Here is a 25985-nt window from a genome sequence, read left to right as displayed (position 1 = left end):
TTGGAATTCTATTCAAGTTGAATAATTAACTATCATGGATTCAAATTGCTATTACTGGTTTAAATTAGAAGGGGATAAGTTCAGTAGTTGGAACAGTGGAATGAATGCATGTGCCGTACATGATGAGCGTTGACTTAGACCAACCCTTCTTGATCTCAGTGTTTCATTAAATGTGCATACCTCCTTGTAATACAATTGGCAAGGTAAAATTATGAGGATTCGCAATCTTGATTCCACTTTACTCGATTTACTTTTTTCCTTTCAGTGAAATTTATCGGTACGTTTTAATTGCAAACAGAATATAATTAACTGGGTTTGTTCCTCCTTGCAGAACCTTCATGAGTAATACAGTTGTTTTTACAAACCTCTGGTTATATTAAGATTCTCACAAGTTTCACGTGCTATAACACAGTCCTTCAAGTCTAGCGAATTCTTGCATGATTCAATGGTTACTACAAACTGTTGTGATCGTCATTAAAGCAAATCAAACTTGATTGAGTGAGTGAGTTTATTTTTATGCAGTACTCAGCAATATTACAACTATATGACTGCGGTCTGTAGACTATCAAGTCTGGACCAGACAATCCAGTGATCATGTATCTGGGAATCAATGACATGTGTCAACCAGGTCAGCTAGCCTGACTAGTCAATCCTGTTATTTGCACTTGGTGGCAAGCATGGGTTGCTGAAGACGTATTCTGGATCTTCACAGGTCTAAACAAATGATTATTAAGCTGTTATGTAGTAAGAATCACAAAACACTGCTTTAAATACCTACCACAGATTCGGGTCTTGACCTTTTTCGGAGGACATAATTCGTCCGACCCTTCCTGTCTGACCTTTGTCACAGTCTGTTTGCCGTTCTCACATTCAGACCACTTTCCCTGCCTCTCATACTTGCATTCTACAACAGAACAATGCATCATTCTTCAACAGAACAACACTTCCTTCCTAAAAACAAAACATGCATCATTCTCCAGAGACAAAGAAATACATTACTCTGCAATAACCAAGCAATGCACTATTCTACACACAAACAGAACAATGCATCATTCCAAAACAATAGAAAGCACCTCCCTAAAATAATAGAACAGTGCACAATTCAAAAGCAGAACAAGAAATTATTCCAAAACAACAGCACAACACATTCTGAACAATGCATTGTGTAACAACAGAACAATGCATCATTCCATTATCTACAGTTACCTGACTGTCCATTAAACTTTTGTTAGCAACCTTAATCAGGTTCTACAATTGTTTTGATATGCTCAGCCTACAACTGCTTTTTGAGTGAGTTGGAATTTAACATTGCTTTGAATGTGTTGGAAAAATATAAGAGCTCAATTTAAGAGCTGTTAACCTACTTGCATCAAGTGCAACCTAAGATAAAAACCTAGTTGCACCAGTGAAATTCCAGTTGCACTGCTTCATAGCAATGCGTAGATGCAAATATTTAGATGTTCTATTCAAAAGTTTTCCCATTCAAAAATTGATTGCACCAGGTGGAAGTTAAAGTAAGAACTAGGTTATGATTTGTAATAATGGGCTGCAACAGTGCAAGTAACAAATCACTAAATCAATCCCTGAATATTCAAATCACACTATGGCAAGTCTCCTTGTGGTGGGAGGATGATCCAGTGGCCAACAGCATGAGCATTGGTATACACAATTGGAATACAATGACATGGGTCAAGTCAGCAAGCTTGATCATCTGCCTCTTACGACAAGCATAGTCAACTTTTGTCACAAGCATGGGCTGAAGTCCTATTCTACCCCAGATCTTCACAGGTCTTAGAATCTGCCTTGGATGCAACTCTATACTGTAATCACAGAACTTGCCAGATTACTCATGGCAGCATTTATCGGTATATATTTTCCGAATGAAACAGGTCATTTCCTATTGTGTGCATCAGGTAACTTAGTTCCCGTAGTGAAAAATGAAAACAAATCAGTTATCTCGACCAATCACTGTTCACAATCTGGTGACATTTCATGAAGGTCAGAGGTCACTGTGCAATTCATCAATTGTAATGGTGGACAAGCTCATTTTCCAACTGGTGTTAAAGCACTTCTTTAATGGGCATTCTAAAATGAAAATGAAACATATGGCTTTATGGATTACAACTTCTTGTTTATTACATTGAGCAATGTTTCGATATAGATTCTTACATTGTTTTCAAGCTAAATGTGAATACAACCAAATAGTGAGAAGCTTATATAAATGGAATGTTGTGACAAACAGCGGATTAACATTAACAACAGCATGTGATAGAGTAAACAAGCGGTACATATTTGGAGGAGGCCAGTAGGGAACTAAAACAACAATGAGCACTAGTGATGAAGCCAATGAGTGGGATGAATAGTAACAACAAACAGACATAATGCTTAGATAGCCTATGGTTTGATCAGTTCTTCATAGGCCGATGGTATGTAGTATCCTTGGTCAAAGGTTTGTGGCAGCGGATTTCGAAGGCTTCCAACAGTTTCCTTTTTGTGAAGTCCTGGTTTTTGGTTGACAGGACTTCGAATTCATCAAACTTGATGCGATGACTGGGGAATTTTTGTTGATGGTCTGAGGGAGCCGATTTGCTGTCTGCCTTGGCTATAGAGGATTTGTGTTCTTTTATGCGGGTGTCCACAGGGCAAGAGGTTTCACCTATATATGAATCGCCACATTCACAGTTGATCTAGTAAATCACTCCTTTTGGGGGCTGCATGCTGGAGGGTAGGTTACGGCCATTGGCTTGGACGATGGTCCTGAGGGTTGGTGATCCAGAGAAGATGGTGTCGATGCCTGCTTGGTGTTTAAGGAGTCTGCTAATTTGATGGGAGGTCTTGCCAATGTAAGGAAGAGTAATTCTAATGGGTTTCTTGCTTCTTCAGTTTGGGATTGTCCTGGAGCGTGGTGGAGATGGTACTCTTGACTAGGTTAGATGGATACTGGTTGAAGTTGGTAAAGACATGGTGGCTGAGTTCCTGTTGTAGGTCGTTGCTGCTAGAGCAAATATTCTTAATGTTAATCCTCTGTTTGTCACAACATACAATGTATATAAGCTTCTCACTATTTGGTTGTATTCACATTTAGCTTGAAAACGATGTAAGAATCTACATTGAAACGTTGCTCAACGTATTAATCAAGAAGTTGTAATCCATAAAGCTGTATGTTTGAACTTTCATTTTTGGTGTTAAAGCAGAGAAAAAAAATAAATTCATAAATGAAAATGTTAGTTAAAAATCAGTCTTCTGTCAAAACGTTCAGCCAGAAAAGCAGGAATACGAGTAGTTATGCAGAATGTGAAGCTGGTTTCCCTCTCAGTTTGCTATGAGGAATTATCTCAACTTGAGTGAGTTTTAGTTTTATGCCACTTTTAGCATTATTCCAGCAAAATCACAGGGAAACACCAGGAATGGCCTCTACACATTTCGTCCATGTGGGATAATGAACCCCACTCTACCCCAACCAACATAAGATTGTTGGTAATAAGATTCAGCCAATATATTTATGGTGATTACCAATACATACTGGCAATAAGTTATTCAAGTGTTCTCACATGACAGTCTTTCACATGTGTAAATATGAACAGGAATGGAATGAATGAAGATTATTTTTGTGAATCTATTATGGTTTTTTTTTCATATTCTATTGGGCATTGCATGAAAACTAAAGTAATCAATAAGAAAAAAATCTCATAAAGTGATATCCACTTCAAAAATATTCTTAAATCATAGATCACTCGAACTGATTTGAGTCTGAAACTCACAAAGATGTGACTATATTGTTCTTTTGTTTCCCGTTTCCTACATGTTATTGTTATGTTTTTTTATGTTCAATGTCCCAGATCTTTGTTATTACAGGTACACTATCACGCCACACTTCTCTAAATATCAATATTGCATTTATCTCATTACTCATTAAGATTACAATATGAAATTATGAAGTTCAAACAAGTTAATGCAACACTGCATTAAACTGACTCTCACGCTCCCTACCGACCAAACTCTATTTCAAGCGAATCCCGTAGAGTTAAGTCCCTATGAAACGCTCTTTACCAATATCTTGTAACGCAACATGTGATTCAGGCCAGGAAACATGTAACAGTTTTCAATGTACAGAGATATCAATGACATTACATATATGGCAAGTTTTATCTGTTTGGAAGCTGTTCATCTCACAATTTTGGTTGCAGATTTCAAGCAAGCTGTGTAAGGGATAATGAGTCTTTTATTGTATCAATAGGAATTATTGTCAAAAAAGCAAGACATTGTGTCTTACAGTTTCTTAATTCAAATTCATAAGTTGATTTAACCTTTCAACATTCTCATCATTGTCTTTTTAAATGTTTCTATTTCATACATATACACTTTTACATTCAACTGTCACTGAGAACATAATTTTCTGAACTAGTGTTTCAAAATATCCTACCGACAGTATGACGGGTTAACTACAGGATTTGGAAAAAATCAGTTGATCTGTTTTTAAGTTGTAAACTGAAGTCAAGGCACACAGCTGTGAAATGAAGTACAACTGGCCCATCTTAGTATCTCTATTTTTCATCCACAATGTGTTCTATGGGAGGTTTCGCTAATTTAACTTCACCAGACCGTATCAGCTCAGTTTTATTAAACCGTCACCTACCAGTTCCTCGATAAGGAAGCATAACACACAGCAAGCAGATTGTTAAACAGGTTTTATAAGCTGGGATAGACAACACACAAGAAATCTGACTAGGTATTGGCTCATTTTGTAGTGCCACATTTTGTTCTGTAAGATAAATATCTGACAAAATAAGCAGTTCAACATTTTCACTAACCTCAATAACAGTACTAGTCATGACAATATTCAGAAGTAGGGGTGAAACAGTACACTCCTACCACGGTAGTGCGGTAAAAGGCCTCCTCCATTTTTCTCTGGTATATGACATAACATGACATAGGTCCATCATTGTTGGTCGGGGTAGGAGAGAGAAGACAGAGGGAGGAAGGGAATGAGAAAGAGAGGAGAAAGAGGGGGGTTGTGGTGTGGTGTGGTGTGGTGTGGTGTAATGTGCTGGGGTGCTATCCCACTTTTGTCCTGAAATTTGTTAAATGACCATTGAAACTCCGCCATTTTTCCTCAATAACATGCACCCCTCTGTATCTGCACCCTGTATAAGATAAAATCACCATGCAGAAAAGTGACAAGAGCAAAACCTTATATCATTTATTATCATGGAAAAAAATAACTATAACCTTTGTTATTTGAATGAACAAAACTGTTATTTTATGACCAGATAGAAATGCGGTATAAAAACTGAAAATAGTGAAGTTTTAGACTGCATTGCAGTATGCCGAACCGATATAAAATACTGGGGTTCTACTAGTATCATGGTATACTGTCAGACTCCTATTCAGAAGTGAGTGAATATTGCTTTACGCCACCTTGGCTGTATTCAATCTTTATCAGTTTGTCATGGCAAACCAGAAACTGGCTTCACTGTACTCATGTTGCAGCTGATATTAAGAACAGCATCCAACAGAGGACATAAGCTGGGTTTAACTCATCCTTCAACACTATTCCAGCTACCAGTATACAGGGGTGATTTGGAATATGGCAGAACCACTGATGTTGCATTTAGTTTGCTATACCTTCATGCAATCCAAAAATCCTGTATTTTTGCTTTTCATACTGTCATTTTATTAACCTTTCAAAAGATTTTCTTGAAAACTAACGATTTTGTCAGTCAATTTTCTGCATTATGATCGTATCTGATGTATCAAACCGAAACATACCAAACCGTGTACCACAATACATCCCATACTGGGGTAAGAGCATACCGTTTCACCCTTATCAGGCCATGTCATCTATACTAGGGAGGAAAATACAGAAACCCACAAGCCATCCAAGATGGAAAGGTAATGTGGTGGACCAGGAGGCCATAAAGTGTTTCCCTCATGCTAAAGGGATGCAACGTTTTAAAGACGTGATAGTGAATGTAAACATTTTTTTTCAACAACTGTCTTTCAGTTTCAAGACATGTTGAATGCTAGAACAGACGAATGCAATAAAGTTTAGTTAGGTTCCCCTAAATTTGTGGAAAATATTTTTTACTGCCAGTCATTCCACGATCATTTTACCTTATCTACTCATTACTTGTGTTATTAACACATTTTCGAAGTGGATTAGCACATCATTAACAGCAGTTTACCATGCCATGAAACAACATCAAAACATGCACATCTAACTTGAAGTCCCTCTATTACTTAGTGGCCAAAAACTGAACTTAGGGACCGTTCATAATTTATGGCTGTGTGTGTGTGCATGGGTGGTGGTGGTGAGGGGGTGGGGCTGGGAGTAGGGGTGTGATGATGATGATGATGATGATGGTGAATTACATGACAAGGAGGGGAGGGTCACTTACTCAGTGCATTAATTTTAAGGGGGGTAAGGCATTCACATTGTGCAAGCAACTCCATTATTATCATCATCACCCCCATCCCCAAATGAGAATAAATTATGATTGCCCCTGTAAAATGAGTTTCAAAAAGTCACATTCTGAGCTCCCCACAAGTACTTTTTTGGAAGAATTTTAACTCTGATAGTTAGTGGTCCAATGTATTGAAATGATCACAGATTGGTCGCAGTGACCAAATGACCAAGCAATTGATCTTGTTTCCTCATGATCGAACACAAACAATTCATGAACATTTCTTTGCATTAACAATATTTATCACTTGTTTGGTTTTGTCTGTGCCATTAAATGCTTGTTTCAAACCATCAATGAATTTATCTTAAAGGCTCCAGTCCTTCAAGATGTGAAATCTGAAAATGCATTTTGTGCAATTTTCAAAACAAAAACAAGAAGTGTGTGCCACTAATGTGGCAATGTCCCTTGCCACTGAAGAAGACTGTAATATTTATAACATCATCATGTCGACAAAATTGAAGACATCATTTGCAGTGTTTTATGAGATATGTAACATAAGTTTGAAAAGTGAACAAAGTCTCGTGGTCATATTGAAAAGAAGGTCAAGGTCACCCAAATAAACTGATGTCTATGTAATCCCCCAATGTAGGCTATCACCAAATTTGAAGACATTGGGTATAACAGTTTATCAGACGTGCTAGACAAGTGGTTTAAGAGTCATGGTGACCTTGAAAATAAGCTCAAGGTCACCCAAATCAACTGGTGTACTGCATACTCACCTCTGGCCGGGGGAATACAACCTTACTCGGGACTGATAAAACCCTGTATTTCCCTCAACACGATGTGATAACTTATAATGTATTTCCGTGAATGTTCATGGTTTCCCGAACTGTGACGAAGCAAACTGTGATTAGTCAATGCATACATGTAAACTGTGTTTACCCGTGTTTACATGTAAACCCGAGTTTACTTATGCTGATGTAGGGGCGCGTAACAAGTAGGAAGTAGACTATGGTTCTTGTTCAACTTCCAATCTTTTACGTTTCAATAACATATTGTATTAGATCTATTTTTTTAAATATCTTTAAGATCAAATTTACAGCCTTTTCAAGGCAATATTTTGATATTCAAGGTCTTTTTAAGTCAATGCTAAATTTAAGGTCTTTTCAAGGCAACAGTCCAATTTAAGGCCTTTTTCAGGCCCATGCGCACCCTGTAGCAATATTCCAGTAATATTATGGCGGAGGATTCCAGAAATGGACTTCACACATTGTAACCATGAGGCTATCCCACTGCCCTCTGACAACAGGAGCCAAACCTTCCACTGTTTGATAAAATCGAATCCAATAACCATTATCTTTGCTATTTTGAATGAGTGAGTGAGTTTAGTTTTACGTCGCACTTAGCAATATTCCAGCTATATGGCGACGGTCTGTAAATAATCGAGTCTGGACCAGACAATCCAGTGATCAACAACATGAGCATCGATCTGCGCAATGGGGAACCGATGACATGTGTCAACCAAGTCAGCTAGTCTGACCACCCGATCCCGTTAGTCGCCTCTTACGACAAGCATAGTCACCTTTTATGGCAAGCATGGGTTGCTGAAGGCCTATTCTACCCCGGGACCTTCACGGGTCCTATTTTGAATGAACATTTTGATATGATAAAAAGTATGTAAAGCAAACATACAGCATTTTTGGATCGCATTATGGTATACCAAAGCAAAGGCTCTGCCAATACCGCACACGCACACAGGGTGAGTGCTATAAGTGAGTCTATACTTTTGATGGGTATTATACATCAACCATATCTGTTTGACTGACCACCTGATCCCATTAGTTGCCTGTTGTTACATACATAGGTAGTCGAAGATTTTTATGGAGGTCAATATTTTAGCAACATGACAATTAGAGTAAAAATAAATCTCTAATTAGCTGTGCAGAGTTTCTTCTAAGCACACAAGGAACCTGTTGGTGAAAGCAATATAGACTTACTACCCAGTGTTCCCGTTAACCAGTAAATTCCGGTATGTGACCGGTAAAATTTCACAAGGACTGGTATGTATAATGTCCGCCAGTCCCAAGAACCAGCAGTTTCAATTTGAGAGCTCACATTAAAAATCCATCACAAATCTTCTTTGAATAAAATGCTTCTGAGTTTTAAAATAAATTATTACTCAACTGACGTTGTTTGTTGAAAACGAAACTGGGTTTCCCACTATACCATTTTTAGATCATAGTAGCCAGTGTAGTCTCGAACCAAAACGTTTCTTTATACATTCAACTTTGCTTTGAGGTTATTAACACAAGCATGGCAGCCAAGCAGACAAATTTAAACTTTTTCTTCAGGGGCAAAGCAGGGACTGATTCAGGTAAAAGGAAAACCAGTCATGACAAGAGTGACGCAGAAATATGTATCGATGGACAATCCGAACAGGAGTCTAGTAAAAAAAAAAAAAAAACACATCTAAAACAAGAACATTCAAGGAGGACTGGCTGAATGGGTTTCAGTGGTTGCGTTATGGGGACAACGAAAAAATGTACTGCAGGATATGTGAGGCAGCATCAAAAACATGGCTTTACAAAAAGCTGCATTAATATGCAGAAGTCTGCAATGAAAGAACATAGAGACAGTGTAAGTCACAGAGATGCAGTGTTTGTTTTATTCAAACAGAAAAACTATGAATGCTCACATGACAGCGGCTAAAGAAAAGACAGACGACCCATTATCAGCTATGATGAGAACAGTTCTGTTTTTAGCACAGGTAAATATTCCTGCAAGTAAATTTTCAAGTATTTTGGAATTGCAAAAACAACTTGGGTGTCAGTCACTCAGCAGTGTAGTTTACTCTCAGGGTGAATCAGTCTATGAAATGGAGACAGCTCTTGCAGACGCTACTCTGGAATGCTTATAAGAACAACTCTCCAAAAGTAAATTCATTGGACTAATAATAGATGAAACTGTTAATATCACTGTCGATAAAAAATTGATAATGTTTGTTCATGCTGTGATTGGTGGAAAAGCAGAAACTGTTTTTCTAGGAAATATTATTGTCAGTGGAAGAACTGCCCACTTGATCAGGGAAAAGATACAGGAAATAATGCCTGAAAGGGGAATTAGTTTGAATAAAATTGTAGGCCTCGGTTCAGATGGGGCAAGCATTATGACAGGTGTGAGAAATGGTGTTGGAGTTTGCCTTAGAACAAGTGACTGTCCATTTTAGTACATGTGCACTGCATTGCGCACAGAGTGGCACTGGCATCGCAAGATGTGGTAAAGCTGTCAAAATCTATGCCTGAATATCGCAACACACTGAATGAACTACACAAATTGTATGAGTACTCTGCTACAATGTTTCAGTGAGACGATTTGAACTTATCTCAGATTCACCCAATGGTTAATTCTACAATCACATGCCTCGAGACCTTGACAGAGACAGGCATCTTTGAACAAGGCTTTATGAACAATATTGCTGACGAAACCTTTCGTGACATCAAGCTGGCTTACGCTAACGAGATATTTACCATAGCATTCAAAGCAAAGAGGCCTGGTTTCATTGAAGATCTCATTGCTTCTCTCCGTCGCCAGTTTCCACAGGACTCTATGTCTGTTCTCTTTGCACTTGATCAGGTGCTAAACCCCAGTAAATTTCTCCAAAATGCTGACGAATTACGAGAGTATGGCAGGGAATCCCTCAGTCTTGTCAGGCCATTTTAGTCCTGTGAATGACGTCACAGAATTGCCTGATAATCAGCCAATCAGCAGAGAGCGCACTGTGTGGGATTTCCTTCAGTTCGTGTCGTCACTGGCCTTGGCACAACATTTTCACAAACATGCAAAGTACTCATCCAGGATTATGGTGATACTTTCCCTGATTATGTTAATCTGGCCCATATAGGGTTATCCATACCAGTCAGCAGTGTTCCAGCTGAACATGATTTCAGCGTACAAAATAGAATACACAGTGCCAGTCGAAATAGACTTTCTGAGTGAAGGTTGAACAATCCGATGACATTAAATATGCACAGTGTCTGTGAACATGACTTGGCAATGGCAAAAGCCATGTTCCAGAGTAGAAAGAAACAAAGATTGTAGTCTGTCCTGTGAGAAAATAATCTGGACTATTCTAACGATGACAGAAGAATAAAACTGGTAAATGCAAATGAATACGTTTTTATTATTTGTGATAGTTATAGGACCGGCAAAACTTTAGAACTGACTGGTATATTTTATTGCTTCCGGTCCCAGGGACCGATAAATTAGAATGCTATCGGGAACACTGCCACCACACACAAAAGTTATAAAGTAAACTACATACTGTGCTCAGCAGACACTGAAGCCACAAGGACCACAAGCAACACCACCAGAGTCGACAATGTCTTCATCTGTAACAAAAAAAACAAAGGTCTGATCAGGTTGACAACTGTGACGGAGGTTCTGAGCTTCGGCGCTGTGGGGTAGCAAAATGGTTGAAGCATTTGCTTGTCATGCTGAAGGGCTGGGCCTCCTTTCACATAGCACTAATGGGATCTTAGGTCACAGAGGTAACCTTAGTGCAATCATACTGAATGGGAATTACAGCTACACATAGTGACACAAGCAACACCACCAAAGGATGCTTCAAGAAAGAAGTCCCTTGGGTTTGATTCCCCACATGGGTACAATGAGTGATGCCCATTTCTGGTGTCCCCATCTTGATATTGCTGGAATATTGCTAAAAGCAGAGTAAAACATACTCAATCAAGATTCCAACAATGATTCTTAAAGATATTGCTGAAGAGTATTAATCCAATATTTGAGCTTCTAACATTCATCTTGTTAAGTGTGTCTTGCTTGGACTTGAGTTATCTCCATGTTGCATGTTGTGTTATTACCATTCACAGGTTAGCAATGGACATTTGATCTGAATGACAGCTACTGTCTCTCATGCCATGAACAAGCATTTATTACCAATTGGTTGCTGGCAATATTAAAATGGCGATGTATAACTACATTCACATATCAAGAATGTGTTTAACTTATAGCACAAAGACCTCAGCCACTCTATATGTAGCACTCAGCCCCATATTCATATTTCCCATACTATGAAAAGCCACTAACAGCTGTAGTTGTTAAACCACATGCCAAACATTCAGAACTGAAGCAAAGACACCCAGCAAAACAAGGTGTCTGTGATTACATAGCTTAGTTTTAGGTTGCTTGCAGCAATATTACAGCAATATGACGGCAACACCAGAAATAGGATTCACACCTGTACCCATGTGGGGAATCAAATCTGGATATTTAGTGTGATGAGCGCACGTTTCCATTTTCCTTTTTACCTCACTGCCCCATGTGCAAGTGAAACTATGTCAGTAGCCATGTTAATTAAATCCTGTTCAAAACTCCAAATCACTTTTAATCAGGCATAAGAAATTCCATAATGAACTCCGTATTTCATAAACAGAATCTCACTGTGTTTCATTGTCAGTATGTTCGGAGAAAAGAAGTTAATTTGTCAAAAGCTTTGTCTGTACAGCACATATCATTATCATTGCAGAATGTCCGAAAGTTCAAAAGATTCAAAACTTTACCTTTTTTTTCCAAATAAGCAACTGTAAAATGAGTGAGTGAGTGAGTGAGTTTTACGCCACACTCAGCAATATTCCAGCTATATTGCGACAGTCTGTAAATAATCGAGTCTGGACCAGACAATCAAGTGATCAACAACATGAGCATCAATCTGCGTATTGGGAATTGATAACATGTGTCAACCAAGTCAGCGAGCCTGACCACCCGATCCCGTTAGTCGCCTCTTACGAAAAGCATACCCAATTGTAAAATGTTGTAAATATTCACAAAATAGTAGTTGGGGATTATTTTGATCAATTTCCATTGGGCACACTTTCTATGGGCAATGTAAATGCTTGTATTATTGATTATCCTACTACTTGAAGACTCATGAATCTGAAGTAACATTTAATTATTTTGGTGCAAAACTTTAAAACTGCATAGAGAATTTCACTCAAGTGTCTCTTGGTATTAAACATATCATCACGAGTTGATAATGTTACAAATATCCAAGGCTTGCCAAGGGTATTTTTACTTTTATCAACAAATGATGATACATTTGAAATGATAAGACACAAAGACAAGATTCATCAAAATCACTCTTCATTAGTTATCACTGAAAAATGAGCATCTCTGAATATGGTGCTGCCATTAGACTTGTGTGCACTGATGTCATAGCACAGCGACATCAGATTTTTTTATGTCATAGCATTACGAGTTATGTATTAGATGGTGTCAGGGTTTTGTACAAAATCTACTGTCAAATAATATCACTGGGCATTAATCATTCGATCTCAGATAATCAATATTTCCTGTGGAACACAATTGTGCATGATAAATAATCATATACATAGATCAAAATATATTGTGGCTGTAGCTGATTCTGTGGTCATTATGTAGCAACATTTTGATGCCATTACAAGCCAGTATGCAGAAATTATGTAACAGTTAAAAAGAAATGTGGTATGCTCTGTTTGAAAGTAAGTTACATAGTTTCATTTCATCATAGCAGACATGTTTCCGGTGAGGATCCTTGAAATTAGTTGTGTTCGACTTGAGTCTCAGTTTTGTAGATGAAGGTAAAAGACTGATTACCCCTCCATACTGACAATGAATGTTGCAGCTGATTCTGCCCACAAACAAATTGGGCAATAAACTAGTTCAGAGAACTTTGGGTTATTTGTCTGGACCTGTGCTGATGTTTTGGCTAGATCCGGTTTGACACAAATTGTTTGAAATGCTAAATGTCAACACTGTGTTGAGTGTGCGGTACAGGCCATGTTAACTGTCTGGTCATGACATGTCTCCAGGAAAGCTATCATAATTCATTTGATGTAGACGATAGCTCTATTATCGCCATAACATTCCACATTATTCTACAACACACAAGTTGTTCTCATATAGCTTGGGTCATGTCATCACAGGAATGTTATATAATATTCAGCCATATAAGCCAAACATCCCCTTTAAGTGTCAGAACAGAACCAGGATGTCTGTCTTGTTTGATGGCTTTGATATTCAGGACAAAATTTTGCAAAATTTCTGCTAACTTATTTATTAGCCCTGATCATTTTTCTTTTCATTGTATAGAGCTTTGTCCTCAGAAAACCTACAGCAGGATGGAAAAATTTGTTTTAAAAATCTCCAGTCAAAGCAAAAACCACACGAGTTTCCAAGTTAACTCTTTTGGTTTGTTTATATCAACTATGAATATATTGAGTGAATTTAGGTTTCATTCTGTTTTCAATGATATTTCACTAATACCATCAACATTAGGATTTTGATTTTTGAGTTTGGAAAATCAATTTTTAGTTTTATTCTTAAAAAAATATGATCATCAGATACATAAAACGAAAAAAAATATTGGTCTGATCTTAATAAAAAAGAAAATTTATTCAACTGCAATAAAATTTCTTTTTTATAAATGAATAAATTATCAGAAAATTTACCATTTTTTTTTAACATAACCAGTTTCCGAACACAAAAGGAAGTGAACAATGAGATGGATCAGCAAAACTAATATCATTGTAGTTGGATCAGCTTTAGAAAATGGAATAAATGGTTTCCTTCAAACTAATGCTCATAGTCAGCATTCACAATACCTGCCTGTCTGATTGCTCGGGCAGGTTATTTTCAACATGGACAGCCAGGGTCTCAAATCCACCTGCTAAATGGTCGTATCTAAATTTAAATATGCATATGAAAATATTCACCATATTTCAGGATAATAAATCAGGATATAAACCCATAAAAATAAATGATGAATTCCAGTTGGATGATTAACTACAGCACCTAACTCAGTTGTGCACAGGTAAGTTTTGGTCAGGGCACACAAGTTTTACATCCAACCAGCCCAGTCATCAGGATGAAATTTTGGAGAGTTTTACACCCTATCATTGTGCTGTGTAAACACTTCCACATACCTGCATATATGCCTTTCAATCTTTGTTCTGTTCAACCCTTGCTTCATAACAGCATGAATTGGGAAAGAGAATTTTGACAATGTGCCATTTTCAGGATTATAAGCCATATTCTGAAAATGGAATGGGCCACTGCCCTTTTATCAATAGTAAACTTCAAAATTTTAATGGGCCATTTTTTCTTTTCATGTGCATAATGGCCCATGGCACCTGCCTTTCCCAATCTCTGTAACAGTGTTAGAACTAAAACCACAATGTCAGTCTCACTGTAATAAAGAAGTTGTTATCTATATATTGCTACCATTCCTTACTGCTCCAACCTTTTAAGTGCCCCTCAAACAATTTATCCCTTGTACAGACTCCCTCAGGACAAACAGCAAAAAATATTTACCGGTCAGTGTTTAACTAACTATGAAAAAACATAATGGAATAGTTAAACAGGACTAGTAGGACAACCAGTATCTTCCCCCATTTGCTTCAGTGTAGACTTGACATAATTAGTGCCATGTGAGAACATGTGGCACTGGCTGAGTTAACAGGCAGGGTAATCAATAACTGCAACAGAAGGATGCCTGACAAAATCTGAATTAGGTGTCAAGTAAGTGCTCTATCATAATAATTAATATATCACTTAAGTACGATAAAAGACAATAAACAACATTGTGAGGAAAATGGAGAAACGGCAACTAGCATTTCCAACATCAAAGCCAACTAACTGTACAAAGCAACAACAATTAGTTTGCTATAGAGACCCTCAAGCAAACATATCCAAGAAAGCCCATGCAAGTCTTGTATAAATTTAGATTTCCACTCGGACTTCTCTCAATGACGAACATGTATGGTTCCAAATTAACAATGAAAAAAATTGTCAGGGCTCCTTTTCATTACACTTTATTTTTTTCACTATGAACCTTTTTTACTGTAAAATATGTTCATTTTAGAGACTAGCTGTTCATCTAAACAACAATGTGCCCAGTCAGTACAGTATGATAACGGTGATGCCCTAGGGCTCCTGCCTGTAGACAACACCTGAACTCTCCATGGCTGTCAGCCTACCCCAAAATGGATGAGACTGAAATTATATGACATTGATTACATAATTAATATTATCCAACCTACACACATATGACAACATAAGCATTCAGGATGACAAACAACAAATAAAATCTGTGTCCATGAACAAGAAGGATTAACATGGCATCCTACTGCTTGATTAATAGCCATTTGGTAAGTGAAAAGGAACTTAGATTATTGACACAGTGTGGATATGGTGGCCTCCCATTCCCAGAACCATATCACTTTCTCTACTTTGTTTCAGTCCTTGTTCACATTATTTTTCCCTAGTGCCTTGCCCTGCCTGCAATGCTTAGTCCAGATTCGAAGTCTATATAGTTTGTCTGGCTCAAAAGCAGACCGATGAATTGCAGTCTGGCTTGAAAACAAATAAACATAACATATTCAAAGAAACGATGATCATAATCAGAACATCATACCAACTCTGTGAGGTTTTTGCAGAATATTTTTCCTTAAATAAAAAAGTTCTTTAACAAACAATTATTAAAAATATTGACACAGTTCCCTATCTGTTACGAGGGAAAGAGTACAGAGAAAGGGACAGCCAGGTGTGCGAGGAAGCATGGAGACAGCACAGCACAGGTTAATGAATATATAACTTTCTCGGTACTTATACATGTGCTTCTTGAACACCTGGCTCTGCCTTTCTCTGCGCTCCTCCCTCGCAATAAACAGTGAGCTGTGTCAATATTGTAATGGTAGTTTGTTAAACAACTTTTTTTTACTATTAGGACAAAAATTATGCACAAACCTCACAGAGTTGGTATATGTTTTGAGTATGACCAGTGTTTCATTGAATATGTTATGCGTATTAGTTTTTAAGTTACATTACAATTCATTGGTCCTCTTATGACTAAGGCCATGTGAGTGAGTAAGTGAGTGAGTGAGTGAGTGAGTGAGTGAGTGAGTGAGTGAGTGATCGATCAAGCAAAGCAAGCCACTAACCTTTCCACATTGTGCTTAACCCATCTCACTACATCTATGGTTTAGGTGATTCAGGAATTAACTGCTCATTTGGTACAACCCAATTCCAAACCAATATGTAAAATATTCTCTTTAAGTGTATAACATAAGTTACAGTGTTCCCAGAAATTATTGAGAAAATCTTTGTTTTTTTTCTAATGATGCTAAGATTGGAAAAAGGGCTTTCACTATGCACTAAGCATACTAAATAAGGGAGACAACTCTTGAAGGCTTAGAAGGCAGCTCATTACGTCAAGAGTAATCTCCCTTGTCTGAGCAGATGGCTTCCTGTGTTGACATGGCAGAATTTACAGCAAGAGAGAAAAGAAAGCTCATTCCAGATGATTTTGAAAGGGATGAGGCTGATGCTAAAGTGTTAGCTTGTAGACATGGTATTCCTCTGTCTACAGTATACAGAACTTTGAAGAATATTCAAACAGGAACCGGGATAGAGCACAAAGCAGGGGCAGGTCGGCCTAGGAAATTCAGTGTTGTGGATCGCCGAAGACTTGGGCAGATTGTGAGTAGGGGCAAATTGAAAAGTGTTGAGAACATCAGAAATGAAATGATTAGCAGAGGAAGTCCTCAGGTATGCAATGAAACAGTTAGGCAGGAATTACAGAGACTTAATTGGGTGAAAAAACGTGGAATTCCCTCGTCGTTGATGAAAGATGCACAAAAGGAAAAAACGTTTAAACTGTTGTCGGGCTCATGAAAATCAAGATTGGGATAATGTTTTCTTTTCGGATAAAAGTTCTGTTTGGCTTTTCCCTAATTGTGTGAAAATTTAGACCAAAGATACTGTCAAACCTATCTACCAGCGACCAAAAACACAGCCCGAAGTTTCACATGTGGGGTGGCATATCGGCTCGCGGAGTGACGCCATTGTGTGTTTTCACGGGAAACTTGACAAAAGAAAGATACGTTGACATTCTAAATGGTCACCTTCTTCCGACAGCACAAACATTGTATGAAGATGATTGGATTTTCCAGCATGATAATGACCCAAAACACACTGCGCGCTACACAAAACAGTGGTTGTCGGGCGAAAATGTTCAAGTTTTAGACTGGCCCAGTTACAGCCCAGACCTAAACCCAATTGAGAATGTGTGGGGAGTCATGAAGGACAGAATAAACCAAAAGGGACTGAGAAATATTGAAGATATGAAGGCCGAGGTGGTCCAATATTGGGATACCCTGTCACACGATTACCTACAAACTTTGATGGGTAGTGTGCCTAGGCATATTCAGGCATGCATTGCTGAGTGAGGAGGTCTAACAAAGTACTAAAAACAAGACTGAGACTGTAAAAGGATGATGTTTTAACATCTTTATGTAAGTAAAACGCCAGAAGTTAATAAACGTAATGAGTTACATGACGCAACATGATTCTCAATAATTTCTGGGAATACTATATATTATGACAATACAGCACAACTACACCTGCAGCACCTGATACACTTTAGCATGTCTCCCAGGCTTTTGTAGAACAACTGGTCTTTATCAATGTTTATGGAGATTCGAAACGATGAAATACTTATCAATGTGCCTAGTGGACAGTTAGAATGGAAGGAAAGAATGTCAATTGTTTGGGGTGAACTTCAGCATAAGTAGCAAATTAAATCAACTGTCTCTGGTCTGTGAATATATTTAGATTTACTGCTATTCTAATTTCTCTGTTACTTGCTCCAAGAGTTCAGAAGAAACTTTTTGTTTCTACCTATTGTCACATATGACAATGCCAGGGTATTATTATGCATATATCCAGGATATTATCAACAGTTGCATGTAACCTGGAAACCTAACTTCAAGATGTTCAGTTATCTCCTCCTTAAATATAGCAGCGGTTCAACTGACTGAAAAAATCAAAGATTGATCGCAATGACTAAATGACCAAACAGTTGATGTTTTCTCAAAATCAAATGCAAACAATTTTTGACAACATTTATCACGAAGTTGGTTTTGTCTGTCTCTGACACATTTCATATGCACTACAAGCATGTTCCAAGTCATAATTGAAGTTATCTTAAAAACACCAGGAAATTTTTGTTTCTAACATACCATAGTTATCCCTCTGCAAATGCATTTTGTACAGTTTTTTAAAAAACCCAAAGAACTATACATAATTTTGTACATTTCATTCCATTAACAAACTTATATCCAGGAACATTTGACAAATGATGCCATCCAATTACTTTCAATGATTCATTGATTGTAAAGAACCAATCATCAATTGTGAGATTTTAACCAATTCACAACAATACTTAAATTGAAACATTTCATTTTTTACTGAAAGTGAAGAACCATTATATTCTGTCATACTGATCCTGAAACAAATATACTGAGCATTGCCCATGTAAGTCTACAGTATGTGGCAAGTCTAAATGACTGTTTCAGAAAACGAACAAAGTCTGGTTGCCTTTATATCATATTTTTCAAAACTAACTTTGGAACCATATGTTCATTTCAGAGACCTCACTTCAGTCATAACCTGTTACTCATGGTCTGTTTACTCAAGCCTCCAATTTTTTTCCTGCTGCCAAGATGTCAAAATGACCCACCAATTTTAAAGAAAACGGAAAACCCTGGGCAATACGAGTATTTATTCTTCCACAAATTTAAGCAGTCCAAATGCAGTCCTTGTGACTGATGCTAAACCATAGATAACTGTAAATGTGTTTAACTGACAACAATTGATACATGTATCAAGCACTGGGTTGTACAATTCTTTAACTGAAAGTAAAGTTGTAGAGAATATGAAACTAGCAGCAGAAACACCTGACCTATATAACATCTGACTACCATAAAATATGTTTCCAACAAATGTCAGAAGAACACAGGGTCCAATAAAAGAAAGGACCTTTGAAATCTGACCCCAATATTCAAACATAATCTCATGTCAACATGACAGTAAATAATGAAATGTTAACTCAAAAGTTTCTGCATGACTACAGGGATTATGATGATAACAGTATGGAAACACAGCTGGTCCGTATACCTCCTAACTGAAGAAACCCGACTTTTCTTGAAACCCTGTCTGTATGGAAACCCTGCTGGGCTGTTAAACTCATTATCTAGTAAAACACTACTTTACTTACCACCCTGTCAGTCTGGAAACCCTGCTTGTCTATGTATACCTCACTGCTGAAAAAACCTCATTTTTCCGGATGCAGACAGTGTGGATACCTCATTACTGAGGAAACCCTGTTTTACTGCACACCCTGTCAGTAAAGAATCCAGTCTGTCTGTATCCCTCATTACTGAGGAAACTTTTTTTTCTCTGGACACCCTCTTAGTATGGAAACCCAGCTTGTATGTATACCTCATTACTGCAAAGACTCTCAATTTTTGGGGTGTGGGGGTTGTGGGAGACACACTGTTGTTAAAGAAATCCAGCTTCCCCTAAGTACATTGTTACTGATGAAACCTGTGTTTTCTTGACACCCTATTGGTATGGAAATCCAGTTAGCCTGTCTATCTTGTTACTGAAGAAACCCCTTTTTCTGGACACCCTACTGGTATGGAAATCAGTTTGTCTCCCTTGTTACTGAGGAAACCCCTTTTTTCTGGACACCCTATTGGTATGGAAATCCAGTATGTTCGTCTACCTTGTTACTGAGGAAACCGTTTTCTGGACACCCTATCGGTATGAAAATCCAGTTTGTCTGCCTACCTTGTTACTTAGAAACCCCTATTTTTCTGGACACGCTATTGGTATGAAAATCCAGTTTGTCTGACTACCTTGTTACTGAGGAAACCCCTATTTTTCTGGACACCCTATTGGTATGAAAATCCAGTTTGTCTACCTGGTTACTGAGGAAACCCCTGTTTTCTGGACACCCTATTGGTATGAAAATCCAGTTTGTCTGCCTACCTTGTTACTTAGAAACCCCTATTTTTCTGGACACGCTATTGGTATGAAAATCCAGTTTGTCTGACTACCTTGTTACTGAGGAAACCCCTATTTTTCTGGACACCCTATTGGTATGAAAATCCAGTTTGTCTACCTGGTTACTGAGGAAACCCCTGTTTTCTGGACACCCTATTGGTATGAAAATCCAGTTTGTCTGTTTATCTTGTTACTGAGGAAACCTGTGTTTTCTGGAGACCCTATTCAAACAAAACGCCAGCTAATCTGGAAATGCAAAGAGTACGGAAACTTATATGTTCATATGTCTTGAAACCCAGTTTGGAAATCTCATTAGACTGGTCTGGAAACACAGTGAGTATGTTTTCCCAAATAGTATGGAAACCTCTTTAGTTTGCAGCGGTCAAACAAAGGTCAAAATATGATAAATGCTGTAATATGCAGATTCCCATCTAATCGGGTGGAAACAACTGGACCACAATTATTTTAGATTAGGTTCCTCAGGAAAACCTGTAGATCACAGCAATTTTCGGTAGTAAACTTAAAACACTATTACAATTTGTTTTGCAACATTCAACTTACACAATAATGTCAAAGCATTAGAAGTAATTTAGCAAGTGTATCGCGTGAATACAGAAAAATATATTGTATTTTGTTTTGTCACAAGAAACTTCATGACCAACTAGTGCATCATTTCGCACTGTTTTAAAGTCAAATACTTTTAGGAACAAGACTCCCATCATAAGAACTTGATAATGTTATCTCAGAGGGACTTGTATTATCAACAATGGTGTGAAACTATTTCTAATCCTTTCAGAACATCAAAAATGTAAAACCAACATGGTTTTCGACCAATTTCAAATATTTCATTTATCTGACTCAGAATCTGTTTAGCATCAGATCAATGCTTAAATGTCACCAACAATCATATTTTCGGTTCATTCAAAGGCTGAACCTATCTTTTCAAATATACTGGTAATGAGATATAAAAATTACTGTGGTCCCAGTTTAGTAAGTTCAGTTTTACACCACTTTTAGCAATATTCAAGCAGTATGGCAGTGGGGGACAAGAGAAAGAGGCTTCACACAGAGTAGCCATGTTGGGAATCGAACCAGGGTCTTCAAAGCAGAACACTTCAACCACTAGGCTACCCCATCGTTCTGTCTCAGCTCAATCAAAATACATTATACTCATCATTTCCAATATTTTCGCATTTTTTGGTGATTATGATCAAGAAGCATTGTGTGTTGTCAGTGTTTAAGGAGCTGTCTGACAAAGACATCTCCCTTAAATCATCACTGGGACAGAAAAAGCGTCTTGGTAAGCCAGTCATTACAGTGACAGACCACTCACAAAACTCATCTATCACCCTCCACTATCAAAGTTATCATCTCTTTTAAACAGTCATGCTTAACCATGCATGGTATTTTCTTTAAAATGGTTTACAATCCTTGTATTATTACTGCTATTAGTGCAAACATTAGGACAACATTTTCTTTAAAAACACATTAAGTTATGCTTGTATCCACTCCTTTTCTCAGTAATGTGTTCTTGAAATGTTCGAGTGCACATTTCCCAGCACCCTTTAGTCTCCATGACTTTGTAAATATTTCAAGTCTGTATTTAACAGACGTTTCTGTGTTAATTGGTCAATGATTAGGACATTTAATAAAACATAAAACCAAGTTCTTATCAAAGGTTTAATTCAAACAAAGAGAAGCATGAAGGACTGACCAATCATTAGAATATACTGGGTATGTTTATTCAAATACTGTCTGAATTATCAACAGTAAAGGTGACAAATCAAACACTTGAAAATAAAATTAAAACTAATCTATTTACACACATATGTGAAAATAACCAAAGGTTTTTCTCTTTAATTTAGAGTGGAAGTTTACAAAATAAATAAGTAAATAAGTAAAAGGTGTAAAAACCTAACAAACAATATTGGAACTTTACCCATGAACACGTATACAATACTATAAAGCAATGAGATTTAATGGTTTGGGACTAAATACTAACGTTGATGACATTGCGCTATACGGTGTGTCAATAATCACCACATTTACGGTACTAAGACCTGTGTCTCAATATGCGTTTCCGAACATTTATTTATTAGCAAACAGAACTTGAAATATTTTCAAAACCCATTTACATTTATTTAACATGGTTGTCATATTCACCTTGAAGAAATAAAAAATAATATTATTTTAGAGAATTATCAAATAGCGAAATGAGGAGCCATCTATAGTCGGTGTGTGGAGAGGGAAATAATTGCTCCACCAGGTAAATAAAGGGAGCGTATCGCTCTTTCTCCATCGTAGCACCAGGTTGCGTTTCACCACACAAGGAAACTGAAACAAAGGATGTAAAGTCTATCAATAACGACTTATACCTTGTATACAGCGGTTTTCCTCTTCAACTTGCTTACCCGCCGTGGCAAACTCGATGAATCCTCCGTCGCCGCTCAGTGGAAGCAGACGAGAACTGCAGAATATAAATAGCCTCCACGAGCTGGGCGAACGGGCGCGCGCACCTCGTGACGTCACGGCTCTGGTGGCGATAGCCCATGGCAATAGGGATCTTTCTTTTAACATGAAATTTAATACAAGAGAATTCATTTCAACTTTGTCTTGAGTTATATAAACATGCTGTGGAAAAAAAGGAGAAAAGTAAAATTTTCACAAATCCACCAATTTTGAAAATTACAGATTTTTTACCTTCTGTTTCATGATGACTTCATTTTGTTGTAAAGAAGACTTTTGGAACTCTTTTCTCGGCAATTTATGAAACGTCACCACCTGTTACATGTCATGTATTGTTTTCGTTTCTCTATTTTGTTTGTATTAAAAACCCTCTTGTACAATAAGCATATCATTAACAACATTGTGTTTTCATGGAAACATAATTGCGCACCATTCTCTATTCGCAAATTTGTATTGAAATAACATGCACCGGCTATGTGATATATATCCCAAAAGCATTCCTTACACATTAAGTTATTGATATTATATAAAAGTTATATTTCAGTATAAATATTTGTTGATAACAACTGACACAAGCTACAGTTGGTCATGACACTTATATTTAGAGAATATACGGTGACCATCAGTGATAGTAGCAGGAGCGGCTACAGCTTGATGAGAAAGGTGTACACACTATTGAGAAAACGGAGGTGTACACTTCATTTTCACCCGTTTCATTGGTTATGTAACACAATTTCTGGACAAAAGTAGGGTGTGCACCCTTGCATCCTCTCCTATGAATAGTTGATGAAATTCTGGTCTAGACTCTATCACGCCACACTCATCATTGCGTAATTACTAGCCAACGATATGGAGTGTATAAGCAGGCCACAGACCATAAAATTAACAATGGTTTTGACACACGCGTAATGCTGTCTGTTAGTCTGTTTCCTCGATGGGAAAACTGGCGTTTCGTGAGTCACTTTCCGAAGGAAGACTAGCCTCTAAAATAAACGTATTTTACAGAAAAAGGTTCTTATATGATCTTAATAAAGTATTACATTAAAAGCAAGATGAAACACTTTTCTCTGTTTTTCAGAAATTAAACATTCCGTAATCTAGACTTACAAAACAGTATACGCTTGCGTGGGCTGTACAGGATTTTGGTGTTCCAGGGTCAGTATGACACATTAATTCCGAAGGATGCACGTGAATGTTCGGAGAGTGTATGGCGGATGTTGATATGTCTTCCCAGCAGCGTTTATGTCAATGTCCTCAGTAAAATATTCATGCTTTGTCAAGATAGGATTAAGGAAAATACAAAGGGCAACCATGAAATACAAAAGCACACAATACTTCGGGGTGTCTGTATACTACAATGTATATATTGGTCTAAGTCATACGGGGTGGGGGTGTGGGGGCGTGGGGGATGGGGGTGGGGGTGGGGTTAATATTATTGGGGGTCTGTGTCTATTCTAAAATGGCACGTGAATGTCTGTTCTAAGAAAAACACGTGGACTTTGAACTCCGGAAATATTTGAAACGACGTGACTTTCTGTTTTGTTCGAATATCGTCACATACCCCTCTCTGCCTTTCTTGTCGTCCATTATATATATTTTCACGACCGTTCAAAACCTCAAGTCTCCTAAATTCGACGTTACAGGCATAAATAACTGATTAACGTGTATGTGAAGCATAAAGTGTTCAGCTGATCGTATACCTGTCCCTGTTACTGATGACACCCCTATTACCTTAGACAACTGGACGAATAATGGTTACTTTATCAAGTGACAACGCCAAGAGTACAGTATATCAGAAATACAAATCACGCTCACATACGCTCTTAAGTGCTGGAACGTGAGCCCAATGCTATGACTGCGCTCCTGAACTGAATTCAATTAAGTGAAAGGAGCGATGCCATCAGCGTTCGGGTTGAGACTGCCTGCAGGTTTATTTGGGTTTGTAGAGCAAACAAATTTTCTGTGTCTGTTATTTGTTACAGCAGCTTAGATATGTTTTCAGGAACTAGACAAGATTTACAAGCGGGTTCTTTATGCCGTATCACCTCAAAATGGAGGGGCTGAGAAGGGAGAACATAATGGGTGCACCATCCAATGCACATATCTCACAGCTCCATGCTAGTATCTTAAGAAATAGAGTGGAAATTTAATGCAATAAATAATACAAGTTGAAGATCATTGGTAATATATTACCGTGCTGAAAGCTAAACTTGACAACTAGTAGCTAACACGTTTCAGAAGGGACTTCTCGCGGAGAGTCAAACAGATCTGCGATGAGCTAAAGCATTTCACATGGGGCTAATCATTAGTAGCTAAACGGGACTACGAAGACCTATCGCACTTCACAAGGGGCTAACTATGCATTAGTAGCTAATGCACTTCACAAGGGGCTAACCATGCATTAGTATCTGACGCACTTCACAAGGGGCTAACCATTAATAGATGAGCAGGAAACGAAGAAACTAACGCCTTTCACAAGGGGCTATTCACGGAAATCCGAACAGAACCACGATGGGCTAATGGGTTTCATAAAGAGCTATAATCACGGAGAACTAAATACGACAATGAAGAAATCGGAGAGCTAAACAGGACAACAATGAGCTAACGCACTTCACAAGTAACTAATCAAGGAGGGCTAAAGAGGACCACAATGAGTTAACACATGCACTTCACAAGTAGCTAACCACGGAGAGCTAAACAAGACCACAATGAGCTAACGCATGCACTTCACAGTGGGCTAACCACAGGTCTTATGCTTGTACATGGCTGGTAGTCAAGCGGAACTCTTGTACAGAAGCATTAGGGTGAGTTTCAAGTGCACAACAGTAGACAAGGGAAGTTGTCAGATCAGCTTAGATAACCATTTCAGTTAACAGGACTGTAGCCTGATATTCTGCCTCTCAGTACACACCGTGCGTCAAAGACAGGAGTGAAATATCTGCCCCAACAACAGTTTATGAATGAGGTAGAATTTCTTCTCTGTTCCAATGGAATACCATCCTCCACTGTAAATGTCTAGATTATCAACATTCATCTGACTAGACTGAGTTGTATGGTAATGAAAAACATTCCCCATTCGTCGAGATCCTTGGCATGCATGGTGGCCTAAAACGTCATTGTTTTTAGAAAATTGCGGAGTCGCGGTCTTTAACCTGGATCTTGAGATTGATTGATTTATCATTAAATTCTAATGGATTTCACCACAGTTCACGGCCC

The 25985-nt window shown here is 37.9% G+C and overlaps 1 protein-coding gene across 2 annotated transcripts in view; it reads right to left on the bottom strand.

The window, feature by feature from the left end:
• LOC137286909 (spondin-1-like) overlaps positions 1-22841 on the bottom strand; it is a 42857-nt gene extending 20016 nt beyond the window's left edge. Inside the window, exons 1-3 of one of the 2 annotated variants that reach the window (XM_067818931.1) lie at positions 22679-22841; positions 10726-10792; positions 779-904 (exon numbers count right to left, since the gene is read on the bottom strand). In XM_067818931.1, coding sequence (XP_067675032.1) covers positions 779-904; positions 10726-10792 — 193 coding nt within the window. In that variant the 5' untranslated portion in view covers positions 22679-22841. The remainder of the gene's footprint in view (positions 1-778; positions 905-10725; positions 10793-22678) is intronic. The other variant, XM_067818932.1, reaches the window with a different exon arrangement.
• Between the last annotated feature and the right edge of the window lie 3144 nt (positions 22842-25985).

Source organism: Haliotis asinina, chromosome 6 (assembly GCF_037392515.1).
Source record: "Haliotis asinina isolate JCU_RB_2024 chromosome 6, JCU_Hal_asi_v2, whole genome shotgun sequence".
NCBI classification, from domain to species: Eukaryota; Metazoa; Mollusca; class Gastropoda; order Lepetellida; family Haliotidae; genus Haliotis; species Haliotis asinina.
This window is presented reverse-complemented; position numbering and strand designations above follow the sequence as displayed.